General features: G+C 39.6%; 1 protein-coding gene across 2 annotated transcripts in view; it reads right to left on the bottom strand.

Moving 5' to 3' along the window:
• Nucleotides 1–21,208, bottom strand: part of REPS2 (RALBP1 associated Eps domain containing 2) — an 82,605-nt gene that overhangs the window by 22,584 nt on the left and 38,813 nt on the right. Inside the window, exons 10-16 of one of the 2 annotated variants that reach the window (XM_083501917.1) lie at nt 18,548–18,619; nt 17,537–17,606; nt 16,771–16,845; nt 15,022–15,064; nt 12,714–12,850; nt 1,610–1,671; nt 538–603 (exon numbers count right to left, since the gene is read on the bottom strand). In XM_083501917.1, coding sequence (XP_083358043.1) covers nt 538–603; nt 1,610–1,671; nt 12,714–12,850; nt 15,022–15,064; nt 16,771–16,845; nt 17,537–17,606; nt 18,548–18,619 — 525 coding nt within the window. The remainder of the gene's footprint in view (nt 1–537; nt 604–1,609; nt 1,672–12,713; nt 12,851–15,021; nt 15,065–16,770; nt 16,846–17,536; nt 17,607–18,547; nt 18,620–21,208) is intronic. The other variant, XM_083501918.1, reaches the window with a different exon arrangement.

Below are 21,208 nucleotides of genomic sequence, written 5' to 3'. Positions count from 1 at the left end.
GTCTAGAAAACTAGTTACACGCATACACCCCCCCCAACCACATAAAATTACATAATGCCAAGATTCTACTTCTCTTTGAATCTTTACTTCACCCCACTCCTCTGAAAACAAATCTCTTTCACTTCTAGTTATATATGTTCTTTTCAGCCAAGGGCCCCATTAAGTAATGTAACCCATATGCTTCTAACAACTCCAGTTGCTCTATTTGAGCAACAGCAAAGTTGAATTACAATCTCCAACTAGTATGTATAATATTTTGACCACTTTAAGGCAGGTTTTTATTGCAAGACATATAAGGTGAGAGAAAGGAATGGTGCTTAACCACAGCCAAAATACCAAGATTATGTATGTTGTTGTTTTTTTAAAAAAAAATTGAATTATTTGATACAGAATGTTAATCTCTCCCAAACTGCAAGTGTATAGGGAATAAGTGCTTAACAGGCAACAGTGCTTATATTTTTTTAAAAGGAGGAATCTTGCTGTTGTTAGCCCAATCCGTACCCAAATCAATTCTACGCTTACAATTTAGAGGTGTACCTGTTCTTGAAGCCTGAAGTCTATGTAGCTTGATTTGAGTTGAGCATTTGTTTCAGCATGAGAAACCTGCAGCACAGGTGCACAGGACAAACTGTTAGTTGTGATATATTAGGTGGCAAGAATGCCCAGAATAATATTAATTAATTAGAGAAAATCTAGCCAACCCTACATCATATGATCCCAGGGTAGTTTATGACACAATAAAAAAGTAAAACGCTAGAATGAATCCAATTTGCCACAACTTATAAAAAAGGCAAAAATACAACATATCCTTAAGCATCATGGTCACCTCACTTGTGAGTGATGGAATTCTGAATACAGTTTTAAGGCATAAAACGGAGCTAAAATGATAAAACTAGAGAACTAGAACTTGCAGATCAAAAATCTATCCCGCAAAGTGAACAACTTGTACTACATTATATCACATTCAAAAGAACCTGCACAAGTTTATCACAGAGTTGATCTAAATCCCAAACTCCATCCACATTACAAAACAAAATCCGGGTCAAGTAAGCCAAGAAGCTACTCTGAAGCCTGCTGTGATGCCATGCCTGCTTTCTGCAGGGATCAGCTGAACTACTACTTGGTTGTGCAGGTGATCCAACAGGCTTGATATTATCATCTATCATTTGACAGGAGTAACTCCAAGCCTGCTTTCTGGAGGAATAGGCTGTATGACTGAATTCTCTGGCTGCACAGCTGATTCCTGAAGAAAGCAGGTTCCGAGTTGCCACCTACTTGGGTGGCGACTCAAAGGCCACTGTCGTTTCCTATGCCCTGCTTCCCAACAAGCTAGCTCCAACACTGACTGTAAGCCTCTCATGCCAATGCATAATTGGGGATGTACTTTATTCACTGGCAGCTGCGCCTCTACCTGCCTCACACCTGGCGTCATGTATGATGTCAGTGTGCAGCAGGCGGGATGGTTTGGGGGAAATGGTCCCAAAGCCCAAATTGAGACCTGTGCCAGGAAACATTGCTCTTTGCCTTTCTGGAGACTCTGACAATGGCCACTGCTCCTTTTAAAGACAACACTAAGCCCAATATTCTCATGCTGAAGTTTTATACATACCTGTGTTACAAAAGGCCGGGGAGGTAGAGCAGGTGGTGGCGGTGGTAGCCAACCCGCCCGAACTACAAAAACACAAAACAGAAGGAGATGAACAACATGAATGAACGCAACCTAGAACTAAACAAATCTATTAGCACTATTTGATTTTTTAAAAACTCAGATCAATTTAAGAAAACACACTTCAAGTGAACCTATCACCACTATCTTCTATGACCTCACAGAGACATCTCTATTCAGAATAAACATGACAAATACAGTCAATGCTGATGCAATTAACAAATTTCAGTGAAAGATACAGGGCTTGGTACATGAGAGTTAAACTCCCCTTGAGTTTTCTGTTCTTTGTCACAAACACTCTTGCCTTTAAAAAGTGAAGCAATATTCTAACATGGACATTAGAGAGCATTCAAAATAAAATGCGATGATGTGAAAAAGTGGAGTTGTACAGAAAACATCTGTGCATGGAATTAGATGTTCTGGCACTTGGATGAGCTAGTTGTAGCTTTTAAATATTTTTGGCAGGAGCTGAAGAGGGAAGAGACCAAACAAGTCAGTTTAGGGCTTTATGGTAACATAATATAATTCAGTCTTCTACTCTGAGCCAGAAATCTGAGATGCTAACACCCATGATGGGACCATCTATTATACTTCCCAATCTGGCTTCAGTTAAATCCATAAACCTTTAGAGGCCAGAACTGCAGAGAAGACGAGGCTTTGTGAAGCAATTATAATGACACATAGATTATACGTACACATGAAGCACGACTGAAGAATCTCTTGATAGTTAACCTTCTAGCAACCCCTTATAACTGCTGATCCTTTTTAGCAAACACAATTTGAAAAGATACTTAGCAACCTCTTTTGTGTTTGTTATTTGGACATTTAAAATTCTAGCACTAAAGTCACACCACGAGAACGCTATATAGATAAATGTATCCTAAGCTATGAATCTTATTGCACATGCATTTTTTTAAGTATATCAAATCTTAACCATGTTCTCATTTTTAAACTTATTTGGGCAGGGATATTTATAAAGCATATGGGAATAATAGAGACTTTTGCATTTTAAGATTTATAGGAAAATAGTGAATGCTGGCCAAGGGTATGTGTAACAAACAAAGAAAAGGAATAAATGAGAATATTGAAGTCTGTTAATGTCTGGTGACATGCTGAAACCCAAACACCAAGGTGGTGAGCTATTAGAATTCAGGTAACGTTAACCATAAAACCCACAAACACATTTGTAGGATGAAAAAAAGTTAAACTGCAGTCATCGAATGTAAAAAAAACATGTATTATGTTAATGGTATTTCCCCCTCCCCATTTAGCCAGTTTTCATTTTAATTTATCTAAAATATTTATATCTCACTTTTCCACATATGTGTTTAAGGCCGCTCATGTTTTGGAAGTGAAAAATCCTATGAATGTTCAAACCAAAGGTTATGGCGAGAAATGTGTTCTCTGCTTAAGGTTACAGAAAAGAACAGTCCAGCTGGACCAGGCCAAATGCCCATCCAGTCCAACATCCTTTTCTCACAGCTTGATACCTATGAAAAGCCTGCACACAGGCTTCAGTTAATGTATATATAGGAATCATTTTCCTGTTTAGCATTCCCATGGCATTACCTTAATGCGAGAATTTTAAATGTTGCAACAACAAATGCTAGAATTTTAAATGTTGAAACAACAAACACATAAAGGTTACTCAATTCTGAAAGAGACTTCAGAATGGCATCATTCATTCATTCATTTCGTCTACCACCCTTTGTCTGTAGATCTCAAGGCAGTTCACAGCATAAAAATACAAGATAAAAACACAAAATGCATAATAAAAACAAAACAAGCCAATAACCCCCCTCCCTCCACAAACACAATTAAAAGTATGTAAGATGTTAGTCAACCAAAAAGGCCTGGTTGAAGAGGAAGATTTTCACGTGGCACCTAAAGGTGTATCATGAAGGTGCAGAAGGTCCAGGCGAACTCGATACTTGTTCAAGCTCAAGGGTATCCCATCGGCCAGTTTTAAGTACAGTGGTACCTCCAGTTCAAATGCCTCAGGTTACAAACGCTTCAGGTTACAAACTCCGCTAACCTGTAAGAGTTACCTTGAGTTGAGAACTTTGCCCCAGGATGAGAACGGAAATCGTGTGCTGGCAGTGCAGCAGCAGCAAGAGGCCCCATTAGCGAAAGCACGCCTCTCATTAAGAACAGTTTCAGTTTAAGAACAGACCTCCAGAATGAATTAAATTCATAACTAAAGGTACCACTGTACATAAAACATTTAACTTGTTTCTGCAGAACATCAACCTAGGTACAACTTAGAATTTTCCAAGTGCATTACGAGGCAACCCCAGACGTCTCCAGTTAAAATAATCTCAGTTGCTGATTCTTAGGGAATGGTCAGTGGGTTTAGATTTCAACATTTGGAAGGTGTGTGTGCTACAAAGTCTGGATTGCTTTTCATATGAAAAGAGGCATTTTTGTAGCATTTCCAGCTTGAGAAACCGACATCACCATGCAATTAGCAATTGGATGGATAGCTTCTTAATAGTAAATAACTTGCTTACTTATCCCAATGAAAGTATCAAATGTGACTGCCCTAATTCAGGGTTTCTTGTATAAGATTTTTAAATTAAATTGATGGCTATGCAAGAAAGTAGATTTGCCCCTGAATTTCACTTCTGTGTTTCTTGTATCCCTTAAAGTGCATCCTTAGACCTCTACTAAATAGTTTCTCCCCCCCCCCCCCATAGAGTTGCAGGGATTGTACATATTTGGGGATGACTGTTTTCACATTTTAATCTTTCCTCTATAGGAAAGTCTTTCTGATAATTCTTCACACTATTATTCAATTACTCCTGATAACATTTCCCCACTGATAAAACCATTTTCTTACACATCACCACCCTTCTCTGCTGGAAAACCTTATTCCCACCCTTCTCCACATGCAGGTGGAACTGACAGCCACTAAGGAAAGCCTTTTAAATTTCACTGCCAGCCTGATGTTGGTGGTGACGTTTATTTCCTTCAAAAGGTTGTGTGTGTGTTCCTCCTCATGCATGCTGAGGATTCCACAGATTAGTACTTTTATCAATACTTGTTTTATCTTTTGATGTTGCCTTTTATTTTGTATTCTGTATATTTTACAACTATACGGACTATACCTTGACATCACCTTGCCAACAAAGGTCCGTATAGTAAAAGCTATGGTTTTCCCAGTAGTGATGTATGGAAGTGAGAGCTGGACCATAAAGAAGGCTGATCGCCGAAGAATTGACGCTTTTGAACTATGGTGCTGGAGGAGACTCTTGAGAGTCCCATGGACTGCAAGAAGATCAAACGTATCCATTTTTAAGGAAATCAGCCCTGAGTGCTCACTGGAAGGACAGATCCTGAAGCTGAGGCTCCAGTACTTTGGCCACCTCATGAGAAGAGAAGACTCCCTGGAAAAGACCCTGGTGTTGGGAAAGATGGAGGGCACAAGGATAAGGGGACGACAGAGGACGAGATGGTTGGATAGTGTTCTTGAAGCTACCAGCATGAGTCTGACCAAACTGCGGGAGGCAGTGGAAGACAGAAGTGCCTGGCGTGCTCTGGTCCATGGGGTCACGAAGAGTCGGACACGACTGAACGACTAAACAACAACAACATATTTTACAATTGTCAGTTGCTTTGAGATATTTTGTGCAGAAAGTGGAGAGTAAATACAATAAATAATAATGAGGGGACAGGACAGCAGCCCCCACACAGGGACTCCTCTCCAGAGGATATCTGCCAGATATCTGCACAGGCCTAGCCCAGGTGCATGCTGCCAGGACAGAAGTGTGTGACCCTAATCATCATGTGAACCTTCTTCACGTATGTAATGTATGAAAGGGTCTTATGTGCATCAGATATTCATTACCTGTCTGGTGAACAGACACCATGGGAAAGCAGCCGTGATCAGCCTTCTCTTTGTAGCACCCTTGTATTTAATTTGTCAACTGGGAAAATTATTTGTTTAATAATAATAATAATAATAATAATAATAATAATAATAATAATAATTTATTATTTGTACCCCGCCCATCTGGCTGGGTTTCCCCAGCCACTCTGGGCGGCTTCCACAGAAACCAAAAAACACTAAAATATCATACATTAAAAGCTTCCCTGAATAGGGCCGCCTTAAGATGTTTTCTGAATGTCAGGTAGTTGTCCATCACCTTGACATCCGATGGGAGGGCATTCCACAGGGCGGGCGCCACCACCGAAAAGGCCCTCTGCCTGGTTCCCTGTAGCTTCGCTTCTCGCAATGAGGGAACCGCCAGAAGGCCCTCGGCGCTGGACCTCAGTGTCCGGGCAGAACGATGGGGGTGGAGACGCTCCTTCAGGTATACTGGGCCGAAGCCGTTTAGGGCTTTAAAGGTCAACACCAACACTTTGAATTGTGCTCGGAAACGTACTGGGAGCCAATGTAGGTCTTTCAAGACCGGTGTTATGTGGTCTCGGCGGCCGCCCCCAGTCACCAGTCTAGCTGCCGCATTCTGGATTAGCTGTAGTTTCCGAGTCACCTTCAAAGGTAGCCCCACGTAGAGCGCATTGCAGTAGTCCAAGCGGGAGATTAAATTTGTATCCCGCCCTTTTCCCCCAAAGGAGCCCAGGGTGGCAAACACAATAGTGATAAAATAAAAATAAAGAACAATTTAAGGACATACATAAAGCACTTAAAAACCATTAAAAACGTGCGGCCACCAATCACAGAACAGGGCGCAATGATCAGAGCTGTGGAAATTGTCAAAAGAGCTCAGTAGGGGAAGCAGCATCACTATGGTCTCCTCTTACTTTATCACAGAAACAAAATTGTATTGGGTATACATTGGGTATACATATAGTTGTGAGTTATACCTGTATTTGGCTGATGATTGGGAAGAAATGGATGTGCTAAGAAAAAAAAAATGCAGTGAATATTGTGCACATAGCTGAAGGTGAAAGGTAACTCTTTAAACAGCAACATAGAAACCCTGCCAATCTTGAATTAGCCAATCCCCAAGTTCTTCTAGGTTGCATAAAGAGTGGAGTAGCAGAATATTTGATTAAAATAATAAAACTGGGTTCTAGTCCTGGAAAAGTTGGAGGCTACAGCATTTGCAACCTGGGTATATATTGCAGTAATGACATGTTATCCTTACAGCTAGACAAAAAGTCAAAGCATGTATCACACATCAGATATCTCTTACACAGAGTTTCCAGAGTAGACTTGAGTCCATGGAAATGTAAATAATAATGATATGGGTTAGTCTTTAAATGACACAAGATTATTTGTTGCAAAACAGACATTCCTGTGCTGGAATTCACAAAACCCATGTGTAGGGAACATTTGGTCCTCCAGATGTTGCTGAACTACAACTCTCATCATACCTGGCCATTATCCCACAGTTGCTGGGACTGATGGGAGTAATCACGAGTGTGTGTTAAGTCTGTGTTCATAAAATGTATATAGGTATATAGGTCAGGAAGTTCCCCAGATCTTCCCAGTGTGCATATACAGACTGAAAGTGAAGCAACATCACAAATTAATCCATCATGTTGCAATCTAAAAACAGGTTTCATAATCAGTCCTGCATTCTTTCAGTGAAGGTGCTCTCAAATGCATTTAGCAGCACCTACATGAGAAACTAGTTACTTTGAACTATGTGTTGCCAATAATCCATAGTTTTTCTTTATATCTTGAAATGAATTTCTACTGAAAACTCAATTTTTAACCACAACAGGATTACAAAAAGTTTCATTTGCTGTCCTTTTATTAAACTTGCTGTAAAGCCACTGCAAATATTTATTGTGTGTTCATGTCCTGACCCTTAACACTGCCATCTGTGGGGTCAGGTAAATCCCCAAGGAGAAATAGCAAATTGCATTAAAAGGAAATAATAAACTAGGGCTTCTTCCAAGCAAGGGTTTCACGTGCAGTATCTTTTCAGCACCGCCAAAGGTACAGAATGCAGTTCATTTCAGAACATTAAGTTGTTTCTCTCACAACAGGATATATATATATATATATATATATATATATGCACTACATCTTGTTCAGCTTAGGAAAATATGCTGTATCTGGGCATTCAGCATTCTAGGCAAGCAAAATGCTCAGACCAGGCATGTTTGACCCAGTTTCCTGCGTTTTTTTAATCCTAAAATTCTAACTTAAGCTATTCATGAAATATTCATAAAATCCTGCTGTTTCAGAATATCTCTGACCTGTTTGAAAGTAGTATGCTTATGTGAGCACTATTCCCAGGCACAATCCAGAGTTCTTAGAACAGAGCATCAGCAAAAATCTCTTCCGAAGCAGGAAAGCAATATGTGTGTGTGTGTGTGTGTGAGTCAGAGAGAAAGAAAGAAAATATGCACATGCATGTGAATGTATTTCTATATATTATAATATATATGCAGTAGACAGGCAAGTATAGTGGCATGCTAGATTTGTCACTGTTGGATTCTGCTTTTTAGAGACAGTAATGGCATGTGTGCATGCATTTAGGAACTGAACTCATTCTCAACTGAATAAAATCTGAAAGTCAAACTCTAAAAATATTCAGAACAGAGACTATGGCTTTCAATTTTTATGCAAATGAAAATACATCCCAACAATGCAGATTGTACATTTTGTTTTATGGAGAAACTACTGTATTAGAAATCTTGCTTATTTATGCTCACTTGGGGCCACTTCCATGTGGATATCAAAGACAGGTATGTAATCCAGCGGCTTAGGTTCCACAAAAAAGATGTAATAAGCATAACAGACATTTCTGTTTCTATGAGAAGTGCCATGGAAGTAGGTGGACATCTTGAAGCATGCTAAATTTCTGGAAATGCTTGCTACATGTTTATGTAACTTTAGGGCTCTGTAGTCTAAGTGTAGCTAGCAATAAAAATTCCACAGTGCAGTATATAATCATCTTAAGTCCAAAGTGCTTTATATAAAGAACAGGAGGGGGAGAAGGGTCAAAAATGGAAAGAGCAATGGCGCAACACACCTGCAGCTGGTGCTAGAAAGTACTGATTCATAATTTCTATAAACAAGTTAAGATCTTCCTTTGATCTTACATAAATGCACACACTTAGAAACAATTCAGTTCAGCACTACACACAGAGAGAAGAGAGCACATCACAGCACATCCTGCCAATATAATCTAAACACCATGGCCTTCATATCAAGGTTGTGGAAAATAGATATTCAACAACAACAACAACCACCCAGAAATTGAGTCTGTTTTTTAAAATTATTATTTTTTGCATTTGGGGCTGTGAAGATCTCCAGGGGATTCCCTTAAAGGGACATGACTGCCCCTTTAAGAAGATCCCAATGCAACTCTACAGGGCAACTCAGTCAGCACAGCCCATTACAGGGAGCCGCTGTTATCACCAAGGCCTAATGAAGAGCTCTTGGAGCTCATGGGCTTCAATAGCCCTGAGAGGAGAAAGGCTGGCTTGCTGGAGAAGGAAAGAGAGAGCCAGAGACCCAAGTGGGGTTAATATATGAGCAGCAGTTAAAAATAAGCAGAAGATGGGTGGCAATTAAGGGAGATGGGTGGCAATTAAGGAGATGTGTGTGGAAGTCAAGTGTGTGGAGTGTAAGATTAACGATGACAATTGTATAATTGATGTGCTAAGATATGTAAAATACATACAGTATTTTTCTGTCTATAAGATGCCCCCATGTATAAGACGCCCCTATTTTGGGGGACTCAGGTTAAGAAAATGGGAGATGTATCCATGTATAAGATGCTCCCTAATTTTTGACTTTTTTTTAGGGGGGAAACCTAGTCTTATACACGGAAAAATATGGTAATTATTAGTTTTTTGCTTTTTTAAAAGAAGCTTGCATTTCCCTGTCTTGTTTTCAATGGTGGCTCACATTTGAGCATACTCCTCCATGAACCAAGAAGCATTCAATGTGTCACTCCCTCAGGGGCTCTGCTAGGAAAGGGGCTATTAGATGAATATTAAACCCCAATATCTGCATGGAAACTTCCTGCAACAACCTTGAATTCTGGTGTTTATTATTTAATCTACACTTCTAGTACGTGTAATTACAAACTCCTTAATACTTGTTTAAATGAGGTCAATTTGAAAGGACATGATCTTTGTTAAAATTCCAGTATGCCAAGATTATCACTGAGGTACCCTTTCAATTTTGAATTACCCCTTCTGATTGGAAAAAAACTGGTAAGGCAAAATGTTTTGCTTCTCTTTCATCAATGCCAGTCTATAAGTAAGTTCCTGTATTCTACTGTTTAAAGTTCTGCTTTACTATTTTCTTCAAATATCCAGCTCCAAATACATAGCGTGTAACTGTGTTAAAAATTAATTACCTAGCTCCAGATTCTGAAGCAGGAGTGTACAGCTCTACTCATTTATTCAGGACTTGTACCAGTTTTTCAGGGGGGAAAGGTGCCCTTTCATCCACAGCCTGCTGTCATAAAGCAACTTGAATAGAATAGTACATTTAACATGAATAGGAATTCATGATTTACAGGTGGAACCTTTGTATGACTTTTCCCTGTAATTATAGAAGGCTAAGGAAAAACCCCAGATGCCTACTCAGTTCCTATTTCACATGCATTTGTGGGCTTTCTGAATAATACAACCCTAAATGCAGAGCTATATGACAGAAGACTACATAGCAATGTGTATAGGATCTAAATGCTCTGATTTTGCTTATATTTTACATAACCCATTTAATTTATGTGGCTTCATCACAGTTTGATGAAGACTTAAATTATACTAAGCATGCATAGCCGGCAGAAGATTGTACCAGTATCTTAAATTTAAGCAATACCTTAAGTGTTCTGTGGGTGGGCTTTGTAGGTTTTTATCCAGCCATATAAAACTTGAAAGACTAGTCTGAGTTTCCACCTTTCTTAATTTAATGTACTGATCAGACTATTAAACACAGCATGATTAAAAGGAACACAGCATAGGAAATGCAGCATGAGGCAAATTGCTGGCACACACCAGCTCTTCTGTTAAGGAATTAAGCAGCCATTTGCACAGTCTGTAGCAGAAGGAGCAGTACAAAGCTGGCCAGGTGGAAGAAGTCCTGGAACCCGAAATGTTCAGTATGCAAAGCAGAGACACAGAAGGCAGCATGATGAATTGTTGAGAGATGCTTTTTTGGGTCACTGCATCATAATGAAAACATATCACAGTGCTGCGGTCTCCACTATTACCAAAGATAGTTGGATGTGTGTGCATCTATAAAATTATATATGCAAACATATAAATACACACATCAAACCTTTTGGATCATTTAGTTCAACCCCCTGCAATGAAGGAATCTTTCACCCAACATGGGGCTCAAACCCACAACCCTGAGATTAAGAGTCGCATGCTCTACCGGCTGAGCTATCCCTTAGGCAATATTCGCATGTATGTATAAGAAGAGACACACATTTAATAAATTAATAAATAAATCTCCATCAATGGATAGTAAGCAAACAATGAAAAAGAACCCCTCCAAAACAAAAATTCGTTTCTCAGATGATTACAAATGGACAAAATCTCCATACGATGGAGGCACAGATTTTTTCCTAGCCAAAGTCACCAGCAACTTTGCAAAATGATGGTACTGCTGAGGTGAGAGCAAGCTTAAAGACACCTGAAGTTTGACAGTCATTTGAAAAAATGTTTAATTTAAAAAACCCAAGCAGCTGCCATGTGCTATTTTCCAAGAGGAATATGCAAATAGCTGAGTAGTAATATATTAAACTTGGTCCATAAGCTACAGAATCTGCTTTATTTTTAACATAAAACTATCCTATTAGTTTTGAACCAAAGGAAGAGTCCCTCTTACTCATGAGCTTTAAATTGTGCTAACATGCAGTTGCATTTTCTTAAGCCACATTTGGCATTGAACAACTGTCATATATAGTATTGCAGCCTATCAATTATCTGATAAATATATGCAAAAACCTGGGGTGTATCAAACACCAGTCAGGCCATAATATTTGGCTAGCATGCTGCATATAATCCAGGAGGAGGAAATTTGACAAACTTATCTGTTTAACTAGAAGTTCTCTGGAAGCACTGGACATTTCAGAGCAAGGTTATATAAAGGAATGCACTGTTCAACCAGTATACATGAAGGGCTAAGGACTGGTTCACCAATGCAAGACATGGCTTCATTTCCCATTTTTTGTAAACTGCTTTGAGGGTTTTTACAATCAAGCAGTTTATAACTTTTATAAACTTTTATACATCCATCCCCGACAGATGACTCCTCACCTGAGAAGAATCTGTCTTAGGGTGATTTAAAGCCCACAGAAGCTCAGGAATGGCTCACAACAACAGTCAAGGAAGAACCAGGAGGGCCTTTGCATGGGACTGGCAGGCAAACCACCCCCCAGAAAGGAAGCTCAGCTTCTGAAGCAGAGGCAGAACCACCCCTGAAATCCTGGGAATGATGGCACCTCAAGAGGCAGACCAAGACCCGCACAGTCAAGTAGAATGCTTGAGTGCAGAAGAAGACTCCTCGTAAGCTGTGACTTAGGACTCTTCCTTATGAGAAGGATTCTCTGTAGAAACTTCTAGGGGGCTGCAGATCTGCAGCTGGAGCAACATCTTGCTACTAGCCCTGGGTCTTGTATCTGATCTTGGCCTTGGCTTACCTGCACCTTGGAATGCCCCTTGACTTGCCTCTTGCCTGAGCCCTTGCTGGAACCTCTGATTGCCTGGAATTGGACTTTGGGCTGCCTGTTGCTGCTGTCTATGCCCACAACAGCCTTGGTTGTTTGGAAGATCCCCTGGGACACGACTGGGCAGGACACATTTCCTCATGACTCCCGGAAGAAGAGTAAGTCCAGCAACTCAACTGAGTGGCACTTTCAACTCGCACTGACAGTGAGTGAAAAGGAAGTTCTATATGTGCCGACCCATTGAATATTCAAATTGTCATCTGATGTTGCAACATCAAGAAATGAAGATGCATATGTGAAGCAGCTGTAAGTGCCTGTGTAAGTAACTGGGAAATTGTTTGGCATGTAACTACTACAGTTGCCTTTAAAGCCTATTACAGTATTAACAACCATTAATCAGCAGAGGCCATATATAAAGGGTTGCGAAACTTTACCTTGTGTGTTTTGCTGGAACATCCTATTGAGATCTAAGGAGGATGCTCTGGAATGTGATTTCTGTGGCCTTGGTGGAGGAGTTGGTGGTTCTCCCCCCTTTTTCATCGCATCTTCTATAGATGTGCTTGAATAAGATCTTGGGTAAAAAAGACAAAATTAAAAGGGGAAAGCTACTGGGGTTTTTATGCCTACTGCAAAGGTTGTAAAAAGCAAACACTGGAAGAATGTATTCATTAAATATGACATACCCCCTGACTTTATGTTTAGAGACGGTGCTTTACAGCCACATGGTGGAGCCAGCTTGAGTCCACTCCACAATAATATTTAATGTGAACTGCGTGTGTCATACAGACAGAATTCTGATTCGTATTAAGCATTATTGTGGTGTTAGTGGAAAGGATGTAATTACCTACCATGTGAAAATTCTCTACCATATGAGGATTGTAACACCTCCTTCAAACACACAGAACTCATAGTACTGTGCCAGGATGTTCTTTGGGTAGAACTAGGATAAGCACCTCATAGTTATCTGGTGACTTGGCTCCTCGCCTTTAGCTATCATCAGCAGAAATCACACTTAAATGCACTTTATTTAAGGGATAATATATGGTAAACCTATATATGGATGGAAATGTGTACATAAAACATCGGAAACAGGTCATTCCAGGGATTACATACTGAAGGCTTTTGAATATGGTACAGGCAGGTGTACACAACACATATAGTGTGTGCAATTCTTTATAGTAGGGAGTCTTATGTATAACTGACATTCTAAAAACTGTGGCTTTTAGAGATGGGTAGTTTTTAAAAACTCCTTAGTTGTATATATTGCATTGCGAGACCATGGCATGGAATGCTGCAGAGCTAGACTTTTTTGTTTTTAACCTAAGGGCCACATTCCCTCATGAACAAACTTCTGGGGCCTTAATCCCAGGCTGGGCCAGAGACAAAAAGTGAGGAGCAACTGTTGTGACTCTTACCTTTGTACAACAGGCCCATGCAAGGGGGTGGGGGAGCAGCTAGGTACCCTTGCCCTGGGCCTCGGAGGCCGAAGCAACAAAATTAGGGACAGGCTGGGGGTTTTGTTTGAGTTTATTATTTATTAAATTTGTATACCGCCCTACACACAGGTCTCACGGCAGTTCACTAGATAAAATCACAAAATATAAACACAAAATACATAATCAAAATAACAACAAAAACAATCCAATAACCCCCCCAAACACATTTTAAAAGGGCAATAAAATTATAACGTTATTCTAACAAGACTCTTGTCCCAGGCCTCTGATAAGCTCTGCACAAGCCTGATAGGCTACACTGAAGCTCTTCAAGTATCAAAGGTTTCTACACTACCTCTACCCACACACAAGTATCCTCCATTCGGGCAAATAACAGGAATCATCACAGTTAAGAACATAACAGCCTGTTGGATTAGGCCAAAGTTCTATCTACTCCAGCAAAAGGTCCTCATAGTGGCCAACCACTGCAAGCAGAACCTGAGCACAACAACGATCTCTCATCCACATGCACCTTGGGCAACTTTCCTAGCAACTGAGTGGTTGCAAATGAGGCACAGGGAAGTCTTGGGGATGTGCAGAACTCTACACATAGGTCTTTGGATCTAAGCCAATAACTGTTTGCAGTGCTGACTAGAAAATAGTTGATGTTTGTTACCGTTTCATTAAAAATGGAAACAAAACACTAAGATCATTATGAATTTTCATGAGGGTTCTTAAACAGTGCAGAGTTACACATGCTTAAACTTCTGTTTTAGGCATGCCTAAATCTGAGTTAGATTTAGGCATCATTGTGAGCCTTTACCCAACCAATTATATTTACATCTACTTTGCTCAATTCAAACCATTTCACTTCATCTAGATAAATCCCCCTACCTGCAGCTGTCTTTTTCACTGCCAAGGGATTCAGATGGATTTCCTGAATGTTTTCTAACAGGAATTTCCATTCTTTTGCTCTGCACGATTAAAAAATCCATCTCTTGAATTTTAGTTCACTCCCCCATCATATGCGAATAGTTTATATATATTATGCGATTAAGCATACAAATGCACTAGCTATCACTTGTAGTTCTTACTTTTACCCTGCCCAGAATCGCTAACTAATTAATGGTTCATAGCAAGCAAGCCTCTATTTTTTATATAATGATGGGTTTTTTTTGCTTTGCAAGGGGGGGAGGGGAAATCATCAAGTTATTTTCGCACCATAGATTGCAAACATGTAGAAGGTAGCAGGCAAGAACAGGTGCACACAGAAAGAAATGAATTATTCTTTGTTCTTCCCTTTGCTTACCTGGATCTTGGTCTTGCTTTAAGTGTGTTAGATTCCTGAGCAACTGTAACAAAGGATCACTTGTTAGGAATATTTTCAGGAAGTCAGATCCCCTAATTATCAGTGATGCTTCAAGATGAATCACTGTAAACATGTGCTGCCTATGAACAGCACTACTGAGCACTTGAATATAAGGCATTTCACATTTTTAAAAAAATCCTTGACTGTATTCTGAGGTCTGAACAAACAGACTGCATTTGAACAATCATCTCTCAGTGTATTAAGATGAGATATGAGCAAGCTTTGTGCTCCCACATGTGAGCTAAGAAACAAGCAGGGAAGTTTTTGGTTAATCCAAACTGGAAACCTCTGGTTACTGACGTCCAAACAAGCCAAGTTACTAAGCCATGGTAAAAAGTTGGCTTGCTAACCTGACTTGTTTGGAAGTCAGTAACCTTAGGTTCCCTGGTTCAGACATAATGAGAAACTACACTCTATTTATTTAGCAAAATGTATATACCACTTACTGGACAGAAAACCTGTTTGTTTGTTTGTTTGTTTGTTTGTTTGTTTGTTTGTTTGCCACCCATCTGACTGGGTTTTCCCAGCCACTCTGAATGGACAGTTTGTTTCTGGCCCAATAAAACCATCATTTATTGAACTAAGATTTTTATGCCTGCCCTGGGCCATTAGCAGTATGACACATGAACCTCATGTTACAGCAATAAAATACAAATTGGCCTGTGCAGCTACATTCTATACATTATTACACTGCTGCACCTGTTACAAGTTTTCATTGTATAACCACATAAAATTGCAGCCATGGGAGGAGAACTCGAAGATGGTTCAATTGGCCATGACAAGCAATGATCTATTGATTGTTCGAAAAACAAAGAACATAGAAAACTTACAGAACAGGAAGATACCTAAGATATACTATTTCTTCCTGAGATACTAACTTTTTATATATAGAGTGGTTTGGTTTTAACATGCAGGACCATTCAGACATATACATCTGCTTTCAAGTGGTACATTTTTCTGTATGTTTATATGAACTATAAGAATGCAGTATTATACTAAACGAAAGTGACAGTCAATAAAGTTCAGGAAGAAAAGTAGATTTTACTAAGTGGCTCTTCACTTTAGATCATGTGTAAGTTCAGGACTTTTTGCATAAGGAAGACGGGATAGTTATTAATTCATTAATGACAATCCTCTTATGTAGGAGACAGAACTTCAGCAGCAGGTGCTCAGCGACCCAATTTTGCTAGGTGCGTTTTGGATTATTTCTTTTTTGAAACAGTTTTTAAAATGTAATAAGATAGCTTTTACAGAGAGATCAAAATAAAGTATATCTTTTTCTAACAATGTGGGGAAAAACAAGTGCTATTAAATTCTAATGATTATGCATAAGATTGAAGTTTAAATGTAACAAGGAATAAGCTTCTTTTCATTTTTCTTCCTTCATTCACTAGACCAACAAATACACAAGTCTTACAAAAGCTTCTCTAATACTTCACACAGTGAAGAGGAAAAATATTCTAAGGTAGAGCCAATTAGTTATAATAGGCAGACAGCTATGTATGCACAAGATTCTGGTCAATACTTTATGTATACTGGAAACCCTTGAAGCCATTTTCTTTATATTGCTGATAGCTAATAACCCAATAATAAATATATTTTATGCTGAAGCAAGCACCAATGTAAGTAAACTTAGAGATTCCACATTAAAACAAACCTGCTCCTTGTTATATAGGAATTTTTCCATACCTGTTTTGACAGCCAAGTGCTGAGATGCTTTGACTTCCTTCTGTATTGTCTGGGAAGAAGCACTAACTTTCAGACCTTAGTAAAAACAAAAACCGGAATGTTACTTGTAATTAATTATTCCACATAGGAAAAAAGGTTATCCCAGTTACCACTTCTAACTCTTATTTGTCCCTATAAATGTCCTTGTCACATGCTAAGAAGAATTCAGCTCACACAGAGAGTTATCAGGGCTAAGACCAACGTTGAAGTTACATAATATGGATAAGCTTTAAGATACATTTAACTTCAATAATGTTTGTTGTTTCCTGCATAGACCTCCCAACAGTAAACTACTCTTATGAGTTTTTAGTTGAGATGTAAACCTTTGGAAGCCCAGGATAAAGTATGCAGAAGTTTAGGAAAAACATTTAGTAGCTAAGCGGATAAGAATAGTACATATATCATGCATAACTTTACCAGAGCTTAGCCTTAGTTCTTATAACATTACTATAATGTTGTTCCACAGATGGTTGTGTGAGAAATCAATACTGTCTGAGGCAGTTATGCAGAAGCATCAATCTTTATTACGAAATACAAGCACTGAGCTTTTTCAGTAGGTAAGAGGACGGGCCGGAGGCGGGGGGGGGGGGGGGCTCATTGACAGGAGCCACATGCCTTGCCAGAGATGCCCAGTTTCATTTCATTTTCTTAACCAAGAGGGGCTGTATAAATTATCCATTTCCAGCTGAAACCTAATTAATTAAAAGACAGCAGTTTGCTATTGTACCTTGTTTGTCATCATTAACTGTGTCCTGTGTCAGGGCAACTTTATCAGACATCTCTTCAAGTGAAGTCTCCTTATAAAAGAGAGGAAAAGTAAGCTTGTAATTTTAAAAAAGAAAAAAGAAATAGAGAGGGGCAACCTGCAAATCATTTTAGAGGTTACAGGCTGACAGAAACCTGTAGGTCTGGAGAGACCTGAGGAGAAGACCTTAGAAGAAGAGTACAATCAGGACAAATTTAATTTCCTATATTATATAATCTAGTTTTGAAGCTAAACTATGTGTCACAAAGCAAGCTGGTGGGTTGAATTTGAAAGGAAGTGAAAGAGCAAAGGAATTGCTTCACAAATGTGATATAAAATGCAATTCTACATACAGTTATTCAGTAGTAAGCTCCATTGTGTTCAGTGACTTATTTACAAGAAACTATGTTCCATATTGCAGCCAAAGTCTTGTTTTCTTCTTTTACTACATCTAACACAGTACATTGCAGCAAGAGTTCTGTCCACAGTGAAAACCTGAAACTTATGCTTGTAACCCAACAATCACATGATGACTGCCTTGTAATCACAATCAGCCTGTTGGTTCATCTCATATTTCAATCATTTTTCAGGGTCATGTGAACAGGTCCTATTGTATGAGAATTGTCCAAATGCAATTTGTTAACAGGTTATAGTTCCAGCATTGTATTTGCCAGGAAATTATCTAATGAAGTTAGCTCTCTTTCTCCTACTATTCCACAGCCATCTTTTTAAAATGCACGTGCAGTAATACTTTTCCAGCAAGGATACAAAAGGGTATATAAGTAAAATCAGAACTGAGGGAGGTTACTGTTTTTTTTCTGTTTGTTCGTTTGTTTTTGGTGTGCTATATCTTTTGTGTTTTCATTTTGTACTTTTATGCTGTAAATTACCCAGTGGATCTTTAGATGAAGGGCTGTTTATAAATTTAATTAATAAATAAATGCAATTCTACACAGCGACTAATGCAATAAATATAAAGAAATGGTCACCAACTGGGTCAGTGGAAGTTGCCTCAAAGAGAATCAATGGTTCCGAGTTGCTTGGATCTTCGCGAACAGTTTCAAGCTGGTTATTTTTAAAATTGAGGGATAAAATAAATGAGAGAGAGAAGCATAGATCATCCTCTGTAGTGTGGAAAAGCACATCAGTATAAATTCTAAGACTAGAAGCTTTCCCAAACAGTTATATAGCAGTGACAATTGAATAATTCTTGTTCAGTTTTAAAAGAAACTTTTAACAAGAAATCTATTGCTGAAGTAAAGCAACAAAAGTTTCCCAGTCTCATATTTATTGTAGCTTATAGTGAGAAATTGTTTCTAGAGTAAGAACAAATTTATGTATGGGCAGGCCATATATAGGTGGTCTAAAGAATTGAAACATGGCCTCATACTAGAATTGAAGCTCCACCCTCATACTGAAGCTCAACCAGGTTGGGCATTGCCTGTGCGAATATTGGGGGCTCACTGGCAGCTCCATACTACTGGCTGTCCAAAGTCTGGCACTGACCTCATCTTTCTGGATTTCTCCTTGTTATCTGTACTATCACTCAACCCATTCTACAGCTGATCCCAGATGTGGGGAACCTTTGGCCCTCATCTCTGGTCATCAAATATGCTTGCTTTGGCTGATGGTAATTGTAGTTCAGCAACATCCGGAGCACCAAAGGTTGCCCACACTAGACATTTCTCTATAACCACTTACAGTCCATTATGCATGGAAGGTCAAGCCAAGAGCACAGAGAGTAACCTGCTAAAGGTAAACTAAGAATGGAGTGTTGATTACACTGGGCAACAATTTTTTACTTTTTGAATGTTGTCTAGATTTCTACAACTGATTTAGGGTATTTTTGCACTGCTGAATCAGGAAATGGCATCCGTTTCTCTCCATCAGGTCAAGTTTTCTGTAAACTGAATGGTGGGCATTGATAAAGGTAAGTACACGTAAATTGCATGTTGCTTCACCATTTTTCAAACTTCAGGGCTTGAACTTCTGTTTCTTGGAACTCCTGGAATGCTCAGCAGCACGGAGGTCTCTCTTCAGAGTCCAACAGCAGTCAGCCATCATGACTGCGTCCCAGCGACCCTGATACCTGGTCTCCATCTCTTTCATGTCCTGATGGAATCTCTCCCCCTGCTTGTCACTCATTGAACCCAGGTTCTCAGGAAACCAGTCCATATGTGAAAATAGGTAGTGCATCTTGACGCTCATGTTGCAGCCCAGGTTTCTGAAAGCAGTCAGCATGTTGTTGACAAGTTCTGCGTAGTTTCTGGCCTTATTGTTGCCAAGAAAGTTCTTCACTACCAGAACAAATGCCTTCCACGCTTCCAGTTCCACTTCCTTCATTGAGTTTCCGAACTCTGGATCTCTGATGAGCTGACAGATCTGAGGACCGTCAAAGATGCCAGCTTTCAACTTCTCCATGGTCAATCCTGGAAAAGCCTGGCACAAGTAAATGAAGCAGTCACCATCCTTGTCCAGAGCCTTGGTGAACTGCTTGATTAAACCGAGCTTGATGTGCAGCGGTGGGAAGAGTATTCTGTCTCTGTCCACCAGAGGATCGTTGATGACGTTCCTTTCTTTGCAAGGCACCAATTCCTCCCGCACAGGCCAGTCCTTCTTCATGTAATGCTGAGCACAGTCCCTACTATTCCACATGCACAGAAAACATGGGTACTTGGTGAAGCCAGACTGTTGTCCCAACAAAAAGTTCACCATCTTTAGGTCAACACAAATAAACCACTTATGCTGATCATAACCAATTTTCTCCAGCACATACTTCACCGCTTCATAGATCTCCTTCAGTGTACTCGAGTGAGCCAGGGGTATAGAGGCAAACTGGTTGCCGTTGTGTAGCAGAACACATTGCAGTGATTGCTTGCTGCTGTCAATGAACAGTCTCCAATCTTTGGGTTCGTACTGTGGCACTCCAAGCTTGAGCAGAAGCTGTGCAATATCTGCACAGTACACCAAGTCCTTCGCTTCCGAGAAAAAATGGAGGTACTCTTGATGCCTGTTGCGCAAGAAGCTGATGCGAGCACTGTCAGAGAGGAGGTTTTTTTCCTTCAATCTGGATGCCAACAGTTCGGCAGAGTCCTTTGACAAGCTGAGGTCGCGAACTAGATCATTCAACTCCTTTTGGGAAAATGGATGTGGAGCATCATCTTCAAGAACCACTTCTTCTTCTTCATGTCCTTCAACACTGGAGGCATCTTTGTCACTAATGTCAGGAAGTTCTCCGAAGATAGGCACTGGAATTTCATCACAATGACCTACAGGACAACGTGCTGATTGAAGATCAGGATACTTCGTGGGGCGGCTGCCCCATTAACTTAGTTTTGATCCCCCAACTTTATGCTTTGCTGGACCAATTTATGGAAGATTTCGAGGTTTTATGACTTCAAACTGATCCCTTTTCAACATAATCACCCAGAACTATCGGACCTGAATACTTCTTGTCATTAAAATAATCATTTCCAATCAAAACAATTATTTGACAAGGCATTTTACCCCCACCAACTTCTTCTAAAATGCTCCACACAAGCGTACATGTGAACAAAAACATAAAAAAGACATGTGGCCATAGCTCAAAAACTTGACCTGATTGAGCAAAACCAATGTGATTTTTGGATTCAGCGCATCAGATTCATCCTAAAT

The sequence above is a fragment of the Podarcis liolepis genome (genome assembly GCF_965112155.1).
Source record: "Podarcis liolepis genome assembly, chromosome: 4".
Lineage (NCBI taxonomy): Eukaryota > Metazoa > Chordata > Lepidosauria > Squamata > Lacertidae > Podarcis > Podarcis liolepis.
The sequence above is the reverse complement of the archived record's forward strand: the minus strand, read 5'-3'. Positions and strand labels throughout refer to the sequence as shown.